Genomic DNA, 23,266 nt, shown 5'->3' on the forward strand with positions numbered 1-23,266 from the left:
GATTGTGATTATGGGTTCTGCATACAGTGCATGAAGAGCAGGCTGGTGCATGACTTCAGCCTTTTTAATGTTGATGGTGAGTCCAAAGTTGTCACAAGCCATGGAAAATTTGTCCATACTGACTTGCATCTCTGGCTGTGAGCCAGTATACAGGGCGCAGTCATCGGCAAAAAGGAAATCTCTCAGAATAGCCTCCTTCCCTTTGGTAATAGCTTGAAGTCTCCTCAGGTTGAAGACCTTCCCATCCACTCTGTACTTGAGGCTGATTCCAGCAACACTGTCCTGGAAGGCATCATTCAGCATGGCAGTAAACATCATGCTGAACAGTGTGGGTGCGAGCACACAGTCTTGTTTGATGCCATTGGTGACTGGGAATGCCTCAGAGGATTCTCCGCCGTCCAGTACTCTGGCCATCAGGCCATCATGGAACTGGTGTACCATCTGAATGAATTTGGCGGGGGAGCAGCTGAACATTAACATGATCCTCCACAGGCCTTGTCGGCTGACAGTGTCGAAGGCTTTCGCGAGATCAACAAAGGTTGTGTAGAGCTCGTGATTCTGCTCCTGACACTTCTCCTGAAGTTGGCGCGCAGCAAAAATCATGTCAATAGTCCTGTGACCTTTGCGGAAACCACACTGTGACTCTGGAAGCCGGCCCAGCTCCAGATGAGTGACCAGATGATTTAGCAGGACTCTTGCGAGGGTTTTTCCTGTGATGGAGAGCAGCGAGATTCCTCGGTGATTGTCACACACTTGCTGAGGTGTACGATGGAAGCATCTTTATGTTCCTGAGGAATGGATCCTTGCTTCCAAAAGGACTGGAACAACTCGATGAGCTTCTCTAATACAGGACAAGCAGCTTTATAGATCTCTGCGGGTATGGCCTCTGTCCCTGGGGCTGACGGCTTCCATGACTTTGGCTACTACCGGTGGGTCATCCATGGCGCTGTTGATATCAACCTGGGGAATCCTGTCTATTGCCTCATCGTTAATAGATAACGGTTGGTTCATAGAACATAGAACATTACAGCGCAGAACAGGCCCTTCGGCCCACGATGTTGCGCCGACCAGTTACAAAAACAATGACCCACTAGCCTATACCAATCCCTTTTCGTCCATAAACCTATCCAGAGATCTCTTAAACGCCCCCAAACTAGACGCATTTACAACTGTAGCAGGCAGGGCATTCCAATCCCTCACCACCCGCTGGGTAAAGAACCTACCCCTGACATCCGTCCTGTAGCTACCCCCCCTTAATTTAAAGCCATGCCCCCTCGTGCTAGCTTTCTCCATCCGAGGAAAAAGGCTATCACTATCCACCCTATCTAAACCTCTAATCATCTTATATGTTTCAATAAGATCCCCTCTTAGCCGCCTTCTTTCCAACGAAAACAACCCTAGATCCCTCAGTCTCTCCTCATAGGACCTCCCCACCATACCAGGCAACATCCTAGTAAACCTCCTCTGCACCCTCTCCAACGGCTTCAAAGTGTTCAGCCCATCTCTGCAGGATCTGAGCCTTCTCTGTAGTGACAGTTGTACCACCTGTACTCAGGAGGGGGAACTTCCGAGAGAATGAGGTCCGTAGAGTGTTGAGGGCTTCATAGAACCGTTTCAAGTTGTTTCTGTCAGCGTATCCTGTATTTTATCTGCCTTGGTGCTCAGCCAGGTATCCTGCATTTTATGCAGTTTATTCTGGACTGTCCTGCGAGCACTGGTAAAAGCATTTTTCTCAGCAGCTGAAGATGGGTCGTTCTGACAGGCCCGGTGAAGACGGTGCTTTTCAACAAGTAGAACCTGTATCTCTTCATTGTTCTCATCGAATCAGTCCTGCTGCTTACGGGTAGAGGGCCCGAGCATCTTCAGTGCAGATGTATGGACAGCATCCCTGAAGCGTTCCCAGTCATCTTCAGCGCTGCCTGTGAGGTGTAGGTCAGCAAGCATGATTTCTAAGTCTTCAGCCAGTGCTGAAGCTATGCTGGGGCTCTTTAGCTTGGCCGCATTGATTCTTTTCATAACCTTGCTTCCTTGTGGTCGCCTCTTGGGTCTGATGTGGAGCCTCATTTTGGAGACAATGAGCCTGTGATCTGTCCCGCAGTCAGCACCACACATGGCCTTGGTCACTCTGATATCCTGCCTGTCTTTTCTCCTGACAATGACATAGTCGATAAGATGCCAATGCTTAGAGCGGGGGGTTCATTCACGAGGCCTTGATACGGGTAGGCAGACGGAAAGCTGTGTTGGTGATGAGGAGGTCGTGTGCTGCACAGGTCTTCAGTAAGAGTAGGCCGTTACTGTTACACTTGCCCACTCCATGCCTCCCAATGACTCCCTGCCACATTGCAGAGCCAAACCCTACTCTTGCATTGAAATCGCTAAACAAGATCAGCTTGTTGGTACTGCTCACTGCTGATAGGGCTTCATAGAACTTGTCTTTCATCTTGCCTGGGTTGTTCACTGTGGGGACAAAGGTGCTGATCAGGGTGGCTTGACTTCTGTAGCGGAAGCTGTAATGTCATAAGCCGGTCGTTCACACTCTTGGGTAGACTATCAAGTTTCTGAACAAGGTGACTCCTGACGGCGAATCCAACTCCAGCATCACGACGCTCATCGCTGCTGCGACGGCTCCAGAAAAAAGTGTATCCACCTCCAGTTTCAGTCAACTGATCTACGTTGGAAAGACGAGTTTCTCTCAGAGCTGCAATGTCAATGTTGTATCTTGCAAGCTCTCTGTCAACTAAGGCTGTTCTTCTCTCTGGTCTGTCTGCTGTAGGGTTGTCCAAAAGCGTGTGCACGTTCCAAGTGCCAATGGTGAGCCGTGTCACCTTGTGTTTTATTTTGTTTGTTCGACTGCAAGATGGGATCCCCGCCAGCCGTGGTAAACTGGCCAGGGTGCAGTGAAGCAGGCAATGTTTAGGGCACCTTTTCTAGCCCCTTCCTCATTCTACGGAGGTGAGCAGTGTGTTCCTGAAGAGGGCTGCTCAGTCGCCCAGGTAGACGCTGAGTTTCACTGCTACTTCGGTCAGAGGAAAACGACCATTAGATCTGAGCTTCCTGTGTGCAGATCCGTGACTACATCTCCCAGTGTATCCACACCTGCTGTTTCATCACTCGCCCATCACCACTGGACTTCAAGGGTTGAACAGGGTGATGATGGTGTCAAGACTAGTGCTTGATTTGGATTAGAGTGAGGGAGAGTTGCCCAGCTTCAGCCTCACTCTCTCTTCCCAATTCCTATCTCGATCCAGTGGCAAGACAAGAGTCAAGACGGCTGGAGATGGGACTAGGTGCCATGGATGACCAGGATGTCTTTGTGTCTTGTCCTGCTCTTCACGTTCTACGATGCTTGCAGAGACTGCCTTCTTGGCCGTTGGACCTTCCATTGGACTCGTCCGTTCAATCGCCAGAGTCTGACTTCCCGTGCTGGGGTAGACATCTCCCTATCTCACTGAGGGTTGAGAACCATCGGCCTTCCTCACTTGGTTCAGCCGGCTTGTCGAGGCCATTGCCCGGGGTGTGGCCACTGTCGCGTGCAAACAGCTACGGGGAGCCACAGGTGAGAGCTGAGTCCCAGGTGGGGACAAAGGGAGGATAAACTGCCCTGAAAGGACGTGACATGTTCCTCCATACGTGCCCCCTGTTTACATTACAGCAATCCTAAACTGGTAGCTGTCAGAGGTAACAGTGTGGATTAAAGGGCAGCCTGTTATTTTGATGATGTAAATAATTGCAATGTAGTTGGTGAAAATTGCTGAAAGGCTGGATAAAGGATGCTGAATGTGGACTAACTAATAAGTACCCATTGTGTACACGTTTTGTGCAGTCATTCACAGCTCGTTTGTGTTTGGCAAGAGGAAAGTGATCCTGAAGGTTGCCAGACTGTTATCAAAGCTTCCACACTCCTCCCCTGCCTCATTCTCAAAGTTTGGTCTATAGTTGACTCAATTCCCACCGCAATAAATATTTTGTCAGCATCACAGCTCATTCAAATAATTTAGAATGGGGAATGCTTTACTTTTATTCTGTATAAGATTACGAACATCTACGATTTACTGCCATCCCAGTTAGTTGGGTCTCGTTGCCCTGTGGGAAAATGCTTGGAGGGCTCTCCTGTATTCACACAGCTCCCCATGCTTCAGGATCATGGTTTTTATTGTTTATCAGTCCCATTCTTGTCAATATTTGTTTGTTTTAAATAGATTATTTATAAAGCTTATGGAATATCATCATTTTTGTTTATGTGCTTAAATTCAGCGGAAGCAATTGGATTCGTTCTGGCACATTTCATAAACACCTTTAAACTTTGTACTATTTTAGAGAGAAAACTCCTCCAAGACCACAAGGCCAGAGACCTGAGCCAGAGAGTAGAGGGGTGAGTGCTTCTTCATTCATTTCAGCAGCTGGAAGGCCCAGAGAGAAATTGTGAGGAGGTGGGTGGTTTGTGGTAACTGTGGGATAGACAATGTCTTCCTCTAAGTGTGTGCCGCATTCCTGATACAAACAGGTTGAAATGTAGAAGCAAGAGTGAATTATTCAGCTCCTCCAGCCTGTTATACAATCACAGAACAGTATGAAGCTATTCAGCCCATTGAATCTTTCAATTAATTAATTGTGCCCCCACCCCCTTTCTCATATTGCTGCATTTTTTCCCCCCATATCCTTTTAAAGGCTACTACTGACTCTGTAGTGTCACATCCAAGAGTGCATTCCTAATCCTGATCACTCATCATGCCATCATGTAACTATGTGGTATTCTGTTAATTAAATTTTTACCATTGAAAACAGTTTCTCTTTAAAAACATGCTGGGCAGAAATAGATCAAATAAACACTTGGCTGAGAACAAACACCTTCTTGGTCTATCCTTTTTTTAAAATTACTTTACAGGATGTGGTCATCACTGCTAGGCCAGCATTTATTGCCCATACCTAGTTGCCTTTGAGAAGGTGGTGGTGAGCCGCCTTCTTGAACTGCTGCAGTCCCTAAAGTGTTAAGGAGCAAGTGTGGAGCAACAGTAACATATTTCCAAGTCAGGATGGTGAGTGACCTGGAGGGAACCATCCAAGTGGCGATGATCCGCAGGTATCTGCTGCTCTTGTCCTTCTAGATGATAGTAGTCGTGGGTATAGAAGGTGTTGCCGAAAGAACCTTGCTGAATTCCTGCAGTGCATCTTGTAGATCATACAGACTGCATCAGTGTAGGGAAGTGAATGTTTGTGGAAGAGGTACCAATTAAGTGGGCTGCTTTGTCCTGTGTGGTGTTGAGCTTCTTGAGTGCTATTGAAGCTGCACTCATCTCGGTAAGTGGGGAACAAAGAACAACACAGCACACGAAACAGGCCCTTCGGCCCTACAAGCCCACGCCGCCCATTTTAACACTGAGTGCCTCATTCCAATCCTCCTCCTACCTACGACTTTCGTCGGCATCTCGTGGACTCCACAATAAAGGGGTGCAAATTTAGGGAATTATATGTGCACCAGATTAAGGGAGGTCTAATTTAGGGCCAATTTATTAACACCAATCAGCCTAAAAGCACATTTTTGGGGTGAGGGAGGAAACCGGAGCACCCGGAGAAAACCCATGCAAGCACGGGGAGAATGTGCAAACTCCCACAGACACCGACCCAAGTCAGAGATCTGACCTGGGTCCCTGTAACTGCACAGCAAACAGTGATAGTCACTGAGTGTTGTGTTGCCCGTCAGTTGGTCCAGTTTAAGCACACACTAACGACGTGAAGCACTAGGCAACTCTTGAAGCAACATCCAGGAGCAGCCCTCGCGCGACCCACCACGTGTATGCTCCTTGTTGGCCAACAAGGCAGACCGAATCGCCTGTGGATGTAAAAGGAGACATCAATAAACATACACAGCTTATACAGACATTAACGGGAGATCCCCAGAAGCTCAAACATAAGAGACAGGTGAGCCATAAAATATGTTGGACGGCCCATAGGAATCTGTAGATTCCCAGGAACGTCCTGAGGCTCTTGATCCTTAACTAGAACATTCTTTTGTATCCCTCCATCTCTAGCCTGCTCATGTGTCTATCTAAGCCTTAAACAACTGCAGTGTGCCTGCCTCCACCACCCTACTTGGCAGTGCATTCCAGACCCCCACAACCCTCTGTGTGAGAAACCTCCCTCTAACATCAGAATTATACCTCACACCTCTCGCCTTAAGCCAATGACCCCTCATGATTTTTGCATCCAACCTGGGAAAAAGTTTCCCACTGTTCACTCTATCTACACCCTTCATAATCTTAAACACCTCTATTAGGTCTCCCCTCATTCTCCGTCTTTCCAGGGAGAACAGACCCAATTTGCCCAATCTCCTCATAGCTAAGACCTTCCATACCAGGCAGCATCCTGGTAAACCTCCCCTGCACTCTCTCCAAAGCCTCCACGTCCTTCTGGTAGTAAGGCGACCAGAACTGGATGCAGTCCTCCAAATGTGGTCTAACCAACGTTCTATACAACTGCAACATTAAACACCAGCTTTTATACTCTATACCCCTTCCTATAAAGGCAAGCATCCCATATGCCGCCTTCACCATCTTCACCTGTACTACCGCCTTCAAGGACTTGTAAACTTGCGCACCTAGGTCCCTCTGTGTTTCTATACTTTTAATGGTCGTACCATTTATTGTATCACTCCCCCCTACGTTATTTCTTCCAAAATGCATCACCTTGCATTTATCTGGATTAAATTCCATCTGCCATTTCTCTGCCCAATTTACCAGCCTATCTATATCCTGCTGTATTGCCTGACGCAGTTCATCACTGTCAGCAAGTCCAGCCATCTTTGTGTCCTGACTTGTGCCTTGTCGAAGGTGGACAGACTTTGGGGAGTCAGGAAGTGAATGACTCGCCGCAGTGTTCCTAGACCTGTTCTTTAGCACTTTGTTTATAAGACTAATCCAGTTCAGTTTCTGGGCAGTGGTAACAATGGGTGTTGACAGTGAGGGATTCAGTGATGGTAATGCCATTGAATATCAAGAGGCATGTGTTGTGCAAGTGTTATTTGCTACTTGTCAGACCAAGCCTGAGTATTGTCCAGGTCTTACTGCACTTCAGCATGGACTGCTTCACAAGTCATGAATGGTGCTGAACATTTTGCAATCATCGGTGAACATCCCCCACTTCTGACCTTATGATGGAAGAGAGATCACTGATGAAGCAGCTGAAGGTAGTTGGGCCTATGATGCTACCCTAAAGGACTTGTGCAGAGATGTCCTGGAGCTGAAACTTTCAACCGCTGATCCAGTTTTATCAGGGCTCCTTGATGCCACGGATAGACAGTCTCATCTCACCTCACAAGTCCATGTTTGAACCAAGGCTGTAATGAGGTTGGAGCTGAGTGACCCTGGCAGAATCCAAACTGAACGTCAGTGAGCAGGTTATTGCTGAGTGCCACTTGATAGCTCTGTTGATGTCCCCTTCCATCGCTTTACTGATGGAATGATAATGGGTTGGGTTGGATTTGTGTACAGGATGTACCTGGGCAATTTTCCACATTGCCAGGTCAATGCCAGTATTGTTGCTCTACTGGAATATCTTGGCTAGGGGTGCAGTAAGTGATGGAGCACCAGACTTCAATGCTATTGCCAAAATATTGTCAAGACCCATTGCCTTTGCAGTCTCCAGATCTTTCAGCCGTTCCAGAGGAGGCTGAGATAGGTCATCCACTGAGTACTTTTGACTGAAGGTTGTTGTGATTCCATGACTAGATAGCCCACCATTCAGTTACATCAGCATTGATTTGTATTTTGAAATAAATATGCCACGGACTGCTTTCAGACACATTTCAGCCTCAGATGAGAAAGCTTTCCTACTCTCTCTCAAACTGAAAACAAAATCCAGTTATCTTCTCCTTTAAAGCAGAAGCTGTCTATTCCTTTTTCACAGCAGTTTTAACTTTTGCTGTGGGCCCTTTAACTTGCTCTTTTCCTCCTATCAAGTTTCTGTTTCAGGATTTTTAATGCAACTCTTAAAATTTTGAATTCTGTAACCCATGTTCTCCATCACAATTTTTTCCTCATCCTGTAACTTTACCCCTTTGCTATCATATCAGGAATCTCCAAAATCACTGTCTTCACAATCTTCATTTACATGAGAGAGTCACAATTAGCTACAAGCCCTAGCCAACCAAATGTGCCTTTCCCACTGAGCGTCTCAGTGTAGAGAATGCTGGTATTCAGGAATGCAGGTATCTGAGGAGCCAAAGAGGGAACCAACTCCTCTTTTCCAAACATCACCACACAAACTATCCTAGTACAAGGCACGATTGTAGAGAGATTGAGGGTGTGAAAAGAAATAAGTGGCCTGTGTTTATGTCTGAAAACCTTGTTTTTAACTGTTGGAGTGAAGGTTAACCTGTTCACCTCTTCCTCTGCTTCCCCCTGTGCACTCTTTCCCCTTCCTCCTTCCCTGTCCCTGGCAATCTTTAGGACAGATTCCCTGATGGACCCTGCCTGTTACTTCCAGCCAATTTGGGTGCATAGCTGTTCTCCCTACTACCTAAGCAACTCTTTTGTTTCCCTCCCCTTTTGAATTTGCTTTCATTTTTCCTGTTCTGAAATGTGGGAAATTTTAATTTATTGTGCAGTTAGGCAGTGTGCTAGACTTGTTCTTCATAACACTCCTATTGAATTACTGCCACAATCTTATTTCTCAGGGCTTTCAAGGTTTTGGATTTGGAGATGGTGGATTCCAGATGTCATTTGGGATTGGTGCATTTCCATTTGGGATTTTTGCAACAGCATTTAACATCAATGATGGCCGCCCACCTCCAGGTACATGATTAAAATCTCCATCCTGTTCAGATAACGTCCAGTACTGCACCAAACAGGTACAAAACTAGCTCTCCCTACTTGGCATGATCTCGATGTTATCCACACACAATTGCTTTCCCATTTTAAAATTGAGTGTTGTGGAAATGAAAGTTTGAGAGTTGGGCAGGCAAAATGATCATGCTCCGTTTCACACATTCCAAAGCAAGCATTGGGACGATATATTTGTAGCCTTCACAGCTCATCCAGGTGGGAATGGCCTCACCCAACATTGCAACTAAAGCATAGTCGAGTGGCATTGATATCCAGTACTAAAATGCATCTTATGAAAATTGCATTGAAGAATTAGCTTCAAGTTGGTTGAAAGAGTGGCTATAATTATGAGTATTGTGTAGTTGGCCTGCAACCCATTCAAAGCTGATCCTGATAGTTACTGGCCCAGCACTTCATAGAATAGAATCAGAATCTCATGGTAATTCTACCCATCATATCTGTACCAGTTTTCACATTTCTGTTCTTGGTTGCTATCTTGGGACCACTGCCAAGAATGTGGTGAGAAAAGGAGCCGGTTCACTCCAATACATTGTTTAGTAGCCTGCATAACTCTGAAGTTTTTACTTTCAGCAGACTAAATCTCGTTTAACAGGATAATCTATATCCAGATCCCCTCAAATGAAGTTGGAAAAATGTGATGCCTGTCTAATTTTTTTTATTTATTACCTACTGAATGCCTCAAGAACAACATAGAATGTAGACTGTAGTTGCTGGTTAAAGCTAAAGTTTTAATTTCCCCTATTGTAAAGGCAAAGTCTCCTCAGTCCCAGATGACCAAAAGCTGCCCTCCCCATTGAGGGGGAGAACTGACTGATGGTGATTTAACCTGAGGATGGCCACACCTTATGTGGAGCAAGGTTGAGAAGGTGGGGCCTTCATGAATAACCTCAGCCGGAAAGGGAGCCGATACCCTGTTGTACCGTATATACAGAGTCACATATGTAGGAAACAGGCTGTTCGGCCTAATCGGCCTATGTTGGGGTTGCACTCTACCCCAGCCTCCTTGCATTTTTCCTCCATCTAAATCTACTGTCATAACCCTTGAATTCCTTCTCCTTTGAGCCCTTCCCCCTGAATACATCTATATCAATCGCCTCTCTATTGGCTCCTCGGCATTGGTTTTTCAAGAGAAAAGAGACCCAATCTGTCAATCCTTTCCTGATGTGTATAGCCACACATTTCCTGATAAATCTTCTCAGTGCCCTCTCCAATGCATCTGTATTCTTTTATAATGTGATCAGAGCCATATTTAGTGCTCTTAAGTGTGGTCCAACCAATGTTCAGTACAGGTTTAACATAGCTTTCCTACTTTTCAATTCTGTCCCTCTAGAACTAGAACCTAGTGCTTGATTTGCTTGTTTTCAAGGCCTCGCTAACCTGTGATGTAACTTTTACTGATTGGGATATTTGTACTTGGAGATCCTTTTCCCCTCTTCCCACCTTGTACCTTCTAAGTGTACACCTTAAACCTTTCAATTTATGTGTTGATCTTAATTTACCAATTATTTGCCTATTCTACAATATTATTAAAATCACCTATAATTTGTTGCAGTCTTGCAGCCAGCTAGCCATCCATTCGCCACTTGTTCCTAACTCTCTATCCTTTGACCTGAACTAGTCCATTATGGTGCAGTCTTTTGATAATTCAGAGAAATTGCATCAAATTGCATAGTGTTAATAATATTTCATAATGTAGTGATAACATTCTGGTTATTTTCCATTAAAGCATATTTTTCAAACTGGGTTCTAAAGTTAGGTTTATTTATTAGTCACAAGTAGGCTCACATTAACACTGTAGTGGAGTTACTGGCAGCACACTCTGGCATCTTTTTGGGTCAATGTGTCTAACCAGCAAATCTTTTGGAACTGCTGGAGGAAACCAGAGCACCCAGAGAAAAACCACACAGACATGGGGAGAATGTGCAAACGCCACACTGACAGTGACTCAAGCTGGGAATCGAACCAGGGTTCCTTGTGTCCAACGAGGGGCATACACGCGATGGGTCGTACTTGGGCTGCTCTTGGTTGTTCGAGATAGGCCTAGTGCTTCATGTCGTTAGTGTGCTGGACCAGATACCGGGCAAGATGACAGCTCAGTGACTATCGTTGATTGCTGTGCAGACACATGGATTTGGGCCGGTGTCTGTGGGAGTTTGCGCATTCTCCCCGTGCTTGCGTGGGTTTTCTCCGGGTGCTCCGGTTTCCTCCCACACCCCAAAGATGTGCTGTTAAGCTGATTGGCAGGAATAAATTGTCCCTAAATTAGTTTCCCTCAATGTGGATGGCCATAAAACATTGGACAAGGGTGGAGAGGGGGACTGGTGGTGTTGAGATGGCGGCGCGGGCTCGTTGGGCCGAAGGGCCTGTTTCTCAGGCTGTTTTTGTTCTTTTTGTTCCTGGCGCTGTGAGGCAGCAGTGCACAACTGTGCCTCCGTGCCGCCCTGAGGAGCCATCCTGTGGGGCCATTTGGTTCCATGATAATCCTGGCCCTTTTAAATTTGAAAAAAGCTATCTGTCCAGCTTAAAGGCACTTTTCACACTGCATGGACACTAGGCTGACTAGTGAGTCAATCAACAGCCAATGCACTGGGGACAGGTTAGTGGGAAAGATTGGCACCGCAGAGCAAAGAGCATAATTCCAGAAGACTGAGTTGACTGGCTTGTGCCAACGTTATGGGACTTAATCGGATTGAGGGTTATAGGTAAGCCTATTAGGTAGTGATATGATTGGAGCAACTGGGCCAAAGGGCCTGTTTGTGCTGTAGTTTTTCTATGTTTCTATGTTCAAGACATCTGCTCAGAGCTGGAGAGGAACTTGGAATGGGACCAAGGACCAACTGGGTCTAACTGAGTCTCAAAGACCTAGGCAACACAAAGGAGGAGGTTCGGTAGAGTCCGTACAAGAATCTAGGCACCAAATTTAAGAAGCAGAACCTCAAAGGTCATAAACTCTAGATTATTTCTCGAGCTAGTTGCAAATTATGATTTTCCAATCCTCACTAGAAACAGGGGATTTGAAAAATGCAAACATAGTTCCGATGTTTAAAAAGGAATGGAAGGATTTGCCAAACAATTATAGAGCTAGTAGTCTTACATCGGTGGTGGACAAATTAGTAGAATCAATCCTTATAGAGGCAGGATTAACTGTAACGTAGAAAGGCATGGACTAATCAGGGACGGTCAACATGGATTTGTTGAAGGAAGATCTTGCCTCAAATTTAATTGAATTCTTTGAGGAAGTGACGAGAAGTGTTGATGAGAGTAGCACAGTGGATGTTTATCTGGATTTTAGCAAGCTGTTCGAAAGGGTCCCTCATGGCAAATAAAAAACTCATGAGATACATGGTAATGTGGTAAACTGGATAAAACGTTGGCTTAGTATCAGGAAACAAAGGTCGACGGATGTCTTTGCGAATGGAAGATTGTTTCACACAGGTGCTGGGACTCTTACTATTTGTGTTATATATAAACAATCTGGACATGAACGTGGAACACAATTGGTAAATTTGCAGACAACACAAAAGATTGACCAAGTAGAGGATAGTGCAGAAGATGCCTATAATCTACAAAGTGACAGCGATGGTTTGGCGAGTTGGTCGGTAAAGTGGCAGATGGATTTTAACATAGAGAAGTGTGAGACATTTAGGGAAGTCAAACAGTAAAAGGGAATACACAATAAATGGGAATATACTGAGAGGGGTAGATGAATTGAGAGATCTTGATTTACAAGTGTACAAGTCTCTAGAGGCAGTAGTTCAAGTAGACGAGGTTATAAAGAATGCATATGGAATGCTCTCCTTCATTGGCAGAGATATAGAATATAAAAGTAATGTTGGAATTGTATAAAACACCGGTGAGGCCACAACTGGAGTATTTTGAGCAGTTCAGGAAGGATGTTGCTCTGGAAAGATTGTAAACTTCCTCTACAAAAATGTTGCTTGGGCTGGAAAAATGTAGCTAAGAGGTAAGAAAGCTGAGGGGTGAGTTGATTGAGGTGTACAAAATTGAGGGAGAAAGATAGTGGACAGGATAAAACTGTTTTTCTTGGTGGAGAATTCTAGAACCAGGGAACATAGATTCAAATTAAATGGCATGAGGTGTAGAGGAGACTTAAAAACAAAGAACAAAAGCACAGCACAGCACAGTAACAGGCCCTTTGGCCCTGCAACCCTGTGCTGCTCATGATACCTGCCTAAATTAAAACCATGTGCACTTAGAGTCCATATTTTTCCATTCTTGTTCTATTCACATATTTGTCTAGTTGCCCCTTAAATGCCGCTATCGTACCTGCTTCCACCACCTCTACAGGCAGTGCGTTCCAGACATTCACCACCCTCTATGTAAAAAAAAAACTTGCCTCACACATCTCCTCTAAACTTTTCCCCTTATGACCCCTAGTACTTGACTTTCCTACCCTAGGAAAGAGCATCTGACTATTCACTCTGTTCATGCCACTCATAATCTTATAGACCTCTGTCAGATCACCCCTCAACCTCCATCATTCCAGTGAGAACAAACCAGGTTTATCCAACCTCTTCTCATAGCTAATACCCTCATTCTGGTAAACCTCTTCTGTACCCTGTCCAAAGCATCCACATCCTTCTGGTAATATGGCGACCAGAATTGTACACAATATTCAAAATGAGGTCGACTAAGGTTCTGTATAGCTGAGGCATGACCTGTCAATTTTTATACTCAATGCCTGACTGATGACGGCACACATGCTGTACACTTTCTTGACTACCTTATCCATCTGTGTTGCCACTTTCAGCGATCGGTGGACATGTACGCCCAGATCCCTCTGCCTGTCAATACTCCTCAGGATTCTACCATTTATTGTATAAATCCTACATGCGTTGGATCTTTTAAAATGCATTATCTCACACTTATCTGGATTAAACTCCATCTGCCATTACTCCGTCCAAGTCTCCAACTGGTCTATCCGCTACAGACTATTCACTATTCGTAACACCACCAATTTTTGTGTCATCTGTGAGCTTACTAATCAGACCAGTTACATTTTCCTCCAAATCATTTACATATGCTATGAGCAACAAACGTCCCAGAACTGATCCCTGTGGAACACTGCTAGTCACAGCCTTCCATTCAGAAAAGCACCCCTACTGCTACCCTCTGTCTTCCATGGCCAAGTAAGAAGCCTCACAACACCAGGTTAAAGTCTAACAGGTTTATTTGGTAGCACAAGCCACAAGCTTTCATCAGGTGAGTGGGGGTTCTGTTCACAAACAGGGCATATAAAGACACAAACTCAATTTACAAAATAATGGTTGGAATGCGAGTCTTTACAGGTAATCAAGTCTTAAAGGTACAGACAATGTGAGTGGAGAGAGGGTTAAGCACAGGTTAAAGAGATGTGTATTGTCTTCAGACAGGACAGTTAGTGAGATTTTGCAAGCCCAGGTGAGTTGTGGGGGTCTTCTATTGCCAAGTCAGTTCTGTATCCATCTTGCTAGCTCTCTTCTGATCCTGTGTGACTTCACCTTTATGCCTACCATGAGGGACCTTGTCAAATACTTTACTGAAATCCATCCATCCACTGCCTTTCCCTCATCTATCATCTTTGTCACTTCCTCGAAAAACTCAATCAGTTTAATGAGGCACAACCTCCCTTCACAAAATTATGCTGTCACTAATAAGTCCATTTTCTTCCAAATGTGAGTAAATCCTGTCCCTACAAATTTTTTCCAATAAATTCCCTACCACTAAGGCACACCAGCCAATAATTTCCTGGATTATCCCTGCTGCCCATCGTAATGGAACAACATTGGCTATCTCTCCAGTCCTCTGGAACTTCACCTGTAGCCAATGATAGAAAGATTTCTGTCAAGGCCCCAGCAATTTCCATCCTTACCTCCCTCAGTATTCTGGGATAGATCCCATCAGCCCCTGGGACTTACCTACTTTAATGCTTTTTAAGATGCTCAATGCCACCATCTTTTGATATCAACATGACCCAGAATATCTACACACCCTACCCTAGGCTCCTCATCCATCAAGTCCTCCTCTTAAAAAAGAACCTTTTTATGCAGAGGGTGGTGGGTATCTGGAATTTGCTGCCCAAGTTGATGGTGGAGTCAGAGACCTTAAATTGTTTTAAAAAAGTACCTGGACCTGCACCTGAAGTGCTGTAAACCACAGGGATTTGGGCTGGGTGGGAAGGTGGGATTAGAAAGGGTGCCTGAGTGCTCTTGAGCCAGCGTGGTCATGATGGGCTGAATGGTCTCCTTCTGTGCTATAATTCTCTCTTTCAATGCACTGGAAAGGGTGGGAAGCCTGCTTTAAAGTGTAACATGTTAACAATTAAGTCATTTTGTAAGTTATGTTTTCATATTATTACTTTTCATAGTTTGTATCTTACTATCCTGGCCTTTTCTGATTGTCGTAATAGCCTGCAGGTACAGCTGTAATAAAGAAGGCAAATGGTATGTTGGCCTTCGTTGTGAGAGGATTTGAGTATGGAATTAGATCTTGTTTTACTGCAATTGTATAGGGTGTTGGTGAGGTCACATCTGATGTATTGTGTGTGGCTTTGGTATCCTTACCTGAGGAAGGATGCCCTCGCAATAGAGAAAGCACAGCAAAGGTTTACCAGGCTACTTCCTGCAATGGTAGGTCTGTCATATGAGAAGAGACTAAGTCAGTTAGGATTGTATTAATTGGAATGAGAGGGTTTCTCATAGAAACTTGGATAACTCTAACAGGATTAGCCAGGGTAGATTCAGAAAGCATGTCCATAATGTTGGGGGAGTCCAGAACTAGGGGTCGTAGTTTGAGGATAAGGGGTAAATCTTTTAGAACTGAGGTGAGGAGAAATTTCTTCACCCAGAAGTTGGTGAATCTGTGGAATTTACTACTACAGAAAATATTTGAGGCCAAAATGTGTGATTTCAATAAGGAATTAGGTTCGCTCACTGAGTCTATATGGGTTGCACTGAGAAGAAGGGGAAGATCACTTTGATAAGAATTGTACTATAGGCCCCCAAATAGTCGGCGAGAAATTGAGGAGCAAATATATAAGGAGATTACAGATAGCTCCAAGAAAATAGGGTGGTAATAGTAGGGGATTTTAACTTTCCCAACATTGACTGGGACAGCCGTAGTCTGAGAGGCTTGGATGCAGGGAAATTTGTTGAGTGTATTCAGGAGGAATTTCTCATCAGTATATGGACAACTAGAGAGGACCTCCTTTTCGAAATAAGGAAGGGCAGGTGATAAAGTGTTAGTAAGGGATCACTTTGGGACCAGTGACCATAATTCTATTGGCTTTAAGATAGCTATGGAGAATGATGGGTCTGCCCAAAAGTGAAAATTCTAAATTGGGGCAAGGCCAATTTTGATGGTATCAGGCAGGAACTTTCAAATTAATTGGGGGAGTCCGTGGAAAGGCAAGGGGATGTCTGGTAAGTGCAAGATGTGTTCACTGGGGTTGGTAAGCACATTCCTCTTAGAGTGAAGGGCAAGGCTGGTAGAAGTGAGGAACTCTGGATGACTCGGGATATTGAAGCCTTGATGAAGGAGGAGGAACGTGACATGCAGAGGCAGCTGGGATCAAGTGAATCCCTTGAAGAGTATACAGAGTGTAGGTAGAGCTGAGAGAGAAATCAGGAGGGCAAAAGGGGACAAGAGATTGTTTTGGCAACTAAGGCAAAGGAGAATCCAAAGAGGTTCTACAAATACATAAAGGGCAAAAGACTAACGAGGGAGAGAGTAGGGCCTCTTAGGGATCAACAAGGTCATCTATGTGCAGATCCACAAGGGAGGGGTGAGATCCGAAATGAGTAATTCTCCTATCGAGAAAAGCATGGCTGTGAAAGAACTTGGAGAAATAAATAGTGATGTCTTGAGAAGTGTACTTATTAAGGGAAACAGCTGCTGGAAGTCTTAAAGCGCATCAAGGTAGATAAATCTCCAGGACCTGATGAAACGTATCCCAGGACATTGTGGGAGGCTAGGGAGGAAATTGCGGGTCCCCTAGCGGAGATATTTGAATCATCGACAGTCATGGGTGGGGTGCCTGAAGATTAGAGGGTGGCAAATGTTGTGCCTTTGTTTAAAAAGGGCTGCAGGGAAAAGCCTGGGAACTACAGGCTAGTGAGCCTCACATCTGTGATGGGTAAGTTGTTGGAAGTTATTTTGAGAGACAAGTTCTACAGGCGTTTAGAGATGAAAAGACTGATTAGGGACAGTCAGTATGGCTTTGTGAGTGGAAAATCATGCCTCAAATTTAATTGCAGTTTTTGAAGGGGTAACCAAGAAGGTAGATGAGGTCAGTGCAGTTGATGTTGTCTACATGGACTTTAGCAAGGCCTTTGACAAGGTACCCCACAGTCGGTTGTTGTATCAGGTTAAATCTCGGGATCCAGGGGGAGGTAGCCAAATGGATACAAAATTGGCTTGATGACAGAAGATGGTTGTAGAAAGTTGTTTTTCAAACTGGAGGCCTGTGACCACTGGTGTGTCTCAGGGATCAGTGCTGCGTCCATTGTTGCTTGTCATTTACGTTAATGATTTGGTTGCAAATTTAGTAAGCATGGTTAGTAGGTTTGCAGATGACACCAAGATTGGTGGCATAGTGGACGGTGAAGATGTTTATCTAGGTTGCAATGGGATCTCGATCCATTGGGCTAGTGGGCTGACGAATGGCAGATGGAGTTCGATTTAGATAAATGTGAGGTGATGCATTTTGGTAGATTGAACTAAGGACAGGACTTACTCAGTTAATGGTAGGGCATTGGGGAGAGTTACAGAACAAAAATCTAGGGGTACAGGTTCATAGCCCCTTGAAAGTGGAGTCACAGGTGGGCAGAGTGGTGAAGAAGGCATTCGGCATGCTTGGTTTCATTGGTCAGAATATTGAATACAGGTGTTGGGATGTCTTGTCAGAGTTATATAAGACATTGGTAAGGCCACACTTGGAATACTGTGTATAGTTCTGGACACCCTATAGGATATCATTAAACTAGAAAGAGTGCTGCAGAAAAGATTTACTAGGATGCTACCGAGACTTGATGGTTTGAGTTAAAAGGAGTGGGTAGATAGACTGGGATTTCTTTTCCCCTGGAGTGTGGGAGACTTAGGGGTGATATTATAGAGGTCTATAAAATAATGAGGATCATAGATCAGCTAGATAATCAATATCTTTTCCCACTAAAACTGAAGGGCAAAGGTTTAAGATGAGAGGGGAGAGATCCAAAAAGGTCCAGGGGGGCAATTTTTTCGCATACAGGGTGATGAGTGTCTGGAACAAGCTGCCAGAGGTGGTAATAGAGAGGGGTACAATTTTGTTTTTTATAAAGCATTTACACAGTTACGTTGGTATAGATGGATATGGGCCAAATGCAGGCAATTGTGATTAGTATAGGAGTTTAAAAACAGGGCGGCATGGACAAGTTGGTTTGAAGAGCCTGTTTCTATGCTGTAAATTTCTATGACTCTCGATATAACTCCTGGGGCTGAAGGGATCAAGAGATATGGGGAAGGTGGGCTCAGGATATTGAATTTGATGATCAGCCATGATCAAAATGAATGGTGGAGCAGGCTCGAATGGCCAAACCCTATTTTCTATACATGCCTCAATGTAATGACATTCTTTATATTTGATTGATTTGCAGTCTCTATGCACAGAACAAACCAGCTCAACTCTCTTGTTCCACTCTTTTCCTGAATGTGATCTCATACAACCTGTTTATATTCTAAATTATTTGTTTATTTAATATTTAACAATAGTGGTGCCTACCTTACTTGTCCCACCCAGTTAATCCCCACATTGATCTCAAAAATGATTTTGTAGCTTTGAAACTTATCTTTGTTTCAGTGCAAACAGTTCCATATGGTCTTTTGCCTCAAATTGCTCTTCTAACGATCCTCACTTTGATACATTTCTAAGTTCAATTAGTATCAGCCTCCTAATAATCTTGAATCACAAATCATTTCATCATTTCATGTCCCTGCATTTATCAGTTTGCTGGCCCACACTTCTATTTGTTTTCACCTCAGTGTAATGGCCATATGCTTCATCTCTGACTCTGCATAGTACACCTGTCAACAAGAACAGCCAGAGATACCTGCAAAAGATACAAAGAAAATCATTGATGGTGCAAAAGATTCTTGAGCCCTGTGTACATGAATAACATTGCTATTTAACACAGAGGTGAATGTAAGGCAAGAATGGAAGATATCCAATACTCCACTACAGGAGACAAGGGAAATGCTGTGCAAGGAGGGGGTGATGTTCATTTAATGTAGAATTGTCTCCATGTGATAGAACCTGACTTCTTGTGCCCTTTCATCCTGCAGCAGTCCCTGGAACACCGCAGTATGTGGATGAACAGTTTTTGTCCCGTCTTTTCCTCTTCGTAGCTCTTGTGATTATGTTCTGGCTCCTCATTGCGTAAGGACAAACAGAAGCAATCCTTTTTCCAGGTCTTTGATCATCTAAAATGCAGATGGAGGAACTTTGCTGAGAAACTAGAATCTTTCAAGTTTTTCTGCCTTCAGATGTACATTAAGAACAAAAAGCATTTCAAATGGACTGAAACTATTCTTCGAATTCAGCAGTTGATGAAACAGCATGAATGTGAAACTGATTTGAATGGACGTAATCTTTGGTTAAAAGGTTCTTGGGCTGTACTTCTGTGAAAATGTTTGTATTCTATGAAACATTCAGGTAGTATGCATGCTGACCTCAAAGTGAAAGTTTCTGATGATCTCAATCACTAAATCACTGCTACACTTTCACTTTGGGAAGGGCTGGGAAATTTCCTGGCTGAACATATAGTCCTTGCCTGGGTGGGATTGTGTTGGGTGCAGACTCGATGGACCGAAGGGCCTCTTTTGGCACTGTGGCGTTCTATGATTCTAAGTAGACTAGAGATTAATACTGCCTTTGAGCAACACTCTGCAGCTTTGCTCAGTTAATTTGCCTCCAACTCAAAGACTAGATAATAAAATCTAGTCTGGCGCTGTATGGCAGGACTAATGTCTCACTTGTCCATTCACATGAATATAAAAGATGCCATGGTAATATTAAAGACAAGCAAGGGGTACTGTATGTCCTGAGCAACAGCATTGTCAAAATCAGTATAACTGGTCATGTATTTCATTCCAGTTTACAGAGTCTTGCTATGCTTGAATTGATAGTCATGTTCCTTCACTTCAGAAGCAATTGTTTTGCTGTGAAGAGCCTTTTCTGAGCTGAGGTTGATAATAAATGCAAGTTGGTTTACTTATTAATTTAGTTTCACTTATGGCAAAGACAGCCATTGGTAAATTTCATCAATTAAAGGTTTTCTCCCTGTCTTTCCCTGTTCAGAGTATGTACTTTACCTACTCTGCTGACTGCTTTTTGGTTGCCCTCTAACTGAGGTGTTGAGTACGTAATGGGTAAATAAAGCTGTCTGAAATATTAGCTAGATTCTCAGCTAAGCGTGTCTTGCCATGGTGATTAACTTTGGGAGGTTAGCTGCATGGCATTTTGTCTGTTAATTTCTTGATTCACCTTTTGCAGATTATTAACAATTCTTAAATATCTTTCAGAAGTTCATCTGTCAGAGGCTTTCTTTCATGATTTAATAGCTAATTTTGGCCCTGTAATTCCGCATCTACCATCAGAGAAGAGACTACAATTAAACCAGAAACTTCAGAGGTCTCAGCATGTGTTGATTAAATTATAACCTAATTGAAATAGATGGGGGATTCTTTGGACATTCAGGAGCCCAAGTGACCCAAACCTGTTAACCACCACAGTCAAAAACCACCTAGGAGGTATAACTGAAAAGTGTTCTCATGGGAGTTGTGAAAGCTGGATGGATTAGGCTGAGGAATATTGGACATCTGTGGAACGTGATTGGGCTCACTGTTACAGAGAATAGGTGACAGATTGGCTGATGAGGAATGGGTGCGGTTATAGAACGAGGACGACAACTGTGGAGTGACTCCAGCTCAACTGTTCAGTGGAATTCCTCAGTTCATCAACGGTTCCAACACCTGGTGTAGGCTTAATGCTGAAGAGAGACTGAGCCCAGTTCCAAAGGAGAGAATATCAGTTGTATGTGGGATGATGGCTTTCTTTTAGAAACATTAAACAATTTAATTTATATCCAGTGTCCTACAATGTATCAAATGTGAAATAAAAGGCGTACACTGATTTAACTGTTTTCTTATCATTGTATCTTTGTCCTAATGATGGGGCTGTATACTGCTCATCCATTTAAACAATCAAAACACTCACGTTTCCTCTCCGGGGTGTGGGGGGTGGGGAGCTGGGAACAAGGGGGATTTAATATCTCACAATTTATCCATAGTGCCTTGTGAGACTTCATGTGGAGATGCTGGCATTGGATGGGGTGGGCACAATAACAATTCTCACAACACCAGGTTAAATTACAACAGGTTTATTTGGAATCGTGAGCCTGATGAAGGAGCAGTGCTCCAAAAGCTTGTGATTCCAAATAAACCTGTTGGACTTTAACCTGGTGTTGTGAGACCTCTTTGTTAGAAATCAGGGAACTATTTGGCAAGTTATATTATTGTCTCTTATTGCTGGGACACTGGAGTCTATTATCTTTTAGGAAAATTGAATATAATCAAAATTGAATATAATTTAAACCATTGAGTTTAAAAATTGGCAAGTCATGTTGCAGCTTTATAGAACCTTGGGTTGCATTGGGAGTCAGTGTGTGTAGGACCTGTACCCCAGTGAGAGTCTCCCTCGTTCCACAACACCAGTCCTCCCTTTGACCACCCCCCCCCCCCAGCAAGGGGCAGGGTAAGATTTTGGGCGTCATGGTCGTGGGGGTACGCATTGTGGGAAGCGCAAAACATACATACAGTGAGCCTCAACTAGTCCGTAATATCCGCAAATGTCAATGTCCGGTTTAAGAATGTCCCTTTGTAGTGGGGTCTGTGGATCTTCAGGGAGGGCACAGATGGTTCTGAAGATGCAGTAAAAAGTCTGACAACACCAGGTCTTAGTCCAACCGATTTATTTGATAGTAAACTCACTAGCTTTTGAGGGGACTCCCTCTTCGTCAGGTGAATGGAGAGTTCCATTCACTCTCCATTCACCTGACGAAGAGGGAGTCCCCTTGAAAGCTAGTGAGTTTACTATCAAATAAATCGGTTGGACTAAAACCTGGTGTTGTCAGACTTTTTACTGTGTTTACCCCAGTCCAACGCCAGCACATCCACATCTGAAGATGCAGCCAGTGTTGCTCAGAGTTTGGCCATTGGATGCATGTTCAGAGCATATCTAGTGTCCAGGTGAAGCAGATCACATCCTGGATGGACCTGTAAGCACACGTTGGAATACATCCTACTGTTCTCGGGGTATGGTGCGGCCGGCATGCACAACACCTCGGATGTATTGACCATTATTCCGTGGGATTGTTGATAGGTGGTGTGCCCCCGGAAGGCGACACTCATCGGGAAGGTTACAGTGAGGATCATCCTCCAGACGGTTCGCGTTGTCCTGGCGATGGGGTGGGGAGGGTACACAAAACCTGGTGCTGCCAGATATTAGGAATTCAGTATTAACTGTAATTTTAACTTAAGCATGCACACACATTTATATACATACACACGTACATCAGAGCCATGGTTGACGCCCGGCTCCCCTCCATGCTGGAAGTGAAGGTTGGTAGCTGGACTCTGCTGTGTGGATAAAAGGTGGTAAGTTAGGGGTCAATGTGTGGTTTGTGTTGTATTGTCGGATTATCCTCATCCCTGCAGTCAGTCTGCCCTGTCTCACCCCCCCCACCCCGGGGTGGTATGCCTTTAACTGTGACCAGTGTTTCCAGCAGCCTTTACCCTTGACACAGGCACATGTGTCGCTGGTGAGGATACTCTCATGGGGTCCTATCCATTTTGGTGAAAATCCTGTTTGGTCGGGAGCAACTCGGATTCGGACTTTGTCCCCTAGTCGGGGGAGTGTGGTGGTGTGACTGATCTCCTGCTTCTTAACCTGGTCCCTTATGGCTTGTTGGTCTCTGGCTGTGTGGTGCAACTCTGAGTTGATGGTCTAACTGTAGCACATATCTTCATTTTATCCCGAAGGGGTGCCATTTCTTCCCCCGCTACCGCTATGTTTTCTGGGAGTCTCATTGCCCTCCCCATTATTAATTCGAATGGTGAGAGTCCTATGGTGCGACCTGGGGTGGCCTGTAGGCACATCAAGATGCAGGGGAGGACATCTACCCACCCCTGACCTGTCTCAGCGATTGACTTTGCGATTGCGTTTTTAAGTGTGCGGTCCATTTGCTCGACCATCCCAGATCTCTGAGGACGGTACAGGATATGGAATCGCTGTCGGATTCCCAGGGTTTTACAAGCTTGTTTCATTACTTTGCCCGTAAAGTGCGTCCCCTGGTTAGAGTCCAGTTGTAGTGGGACTCCCCACCTCGGGATGA

The 23,266-nt window shown here is 44.5% G+C and overlaps 1 protein-coding gene across 1 annotated transcript in view; it reads left to right on the forward strand.

Moving 5' to 3' along the window:
* Positions 1-21,011, forward strand: part of rnf185 (ring finger protein 185) — a 44,961-nt gene extending 23,950 nt beyond the window's left edge. The window contains exons 4-6 of the mRNA XM_080208629.1: positions 4,318-4,372; positions 8,672-8,789; positions 19,158-21,011. Of these exons, the coding sequence (XP_080064755.1) occupies positions 4,318-4,372; positions 8,672-8,789; positions 19,158-19,255 (271 nt within the window). The 3' untranslated portion in view covers positions 19,256-21,011. The remainder of the gene's footprint in view (positions 1-4,317; positions 4,373-8,671; positions 8,790-19,157) is intronic.
* Positions 21,012-23,266: the final 2,255 nt, after the last annotated feature.

Source organism: Carcharhinus amblyrhynchos, chromosome 20 (assembly GCF_965287045.1).
Source record: "Carcharhinus amblyrhynchos chromosome 20, sCarAmb.v2.hapA, whole genome shotgun sequence".
Taxonomy (NCBI): Eukaryota; Metazoa; Chordata; class Chondrichthyes; order Carcharhiniformes; family Carcharhinidae; genus Carcharhinus; species Carcharhinus amblyrhynchos.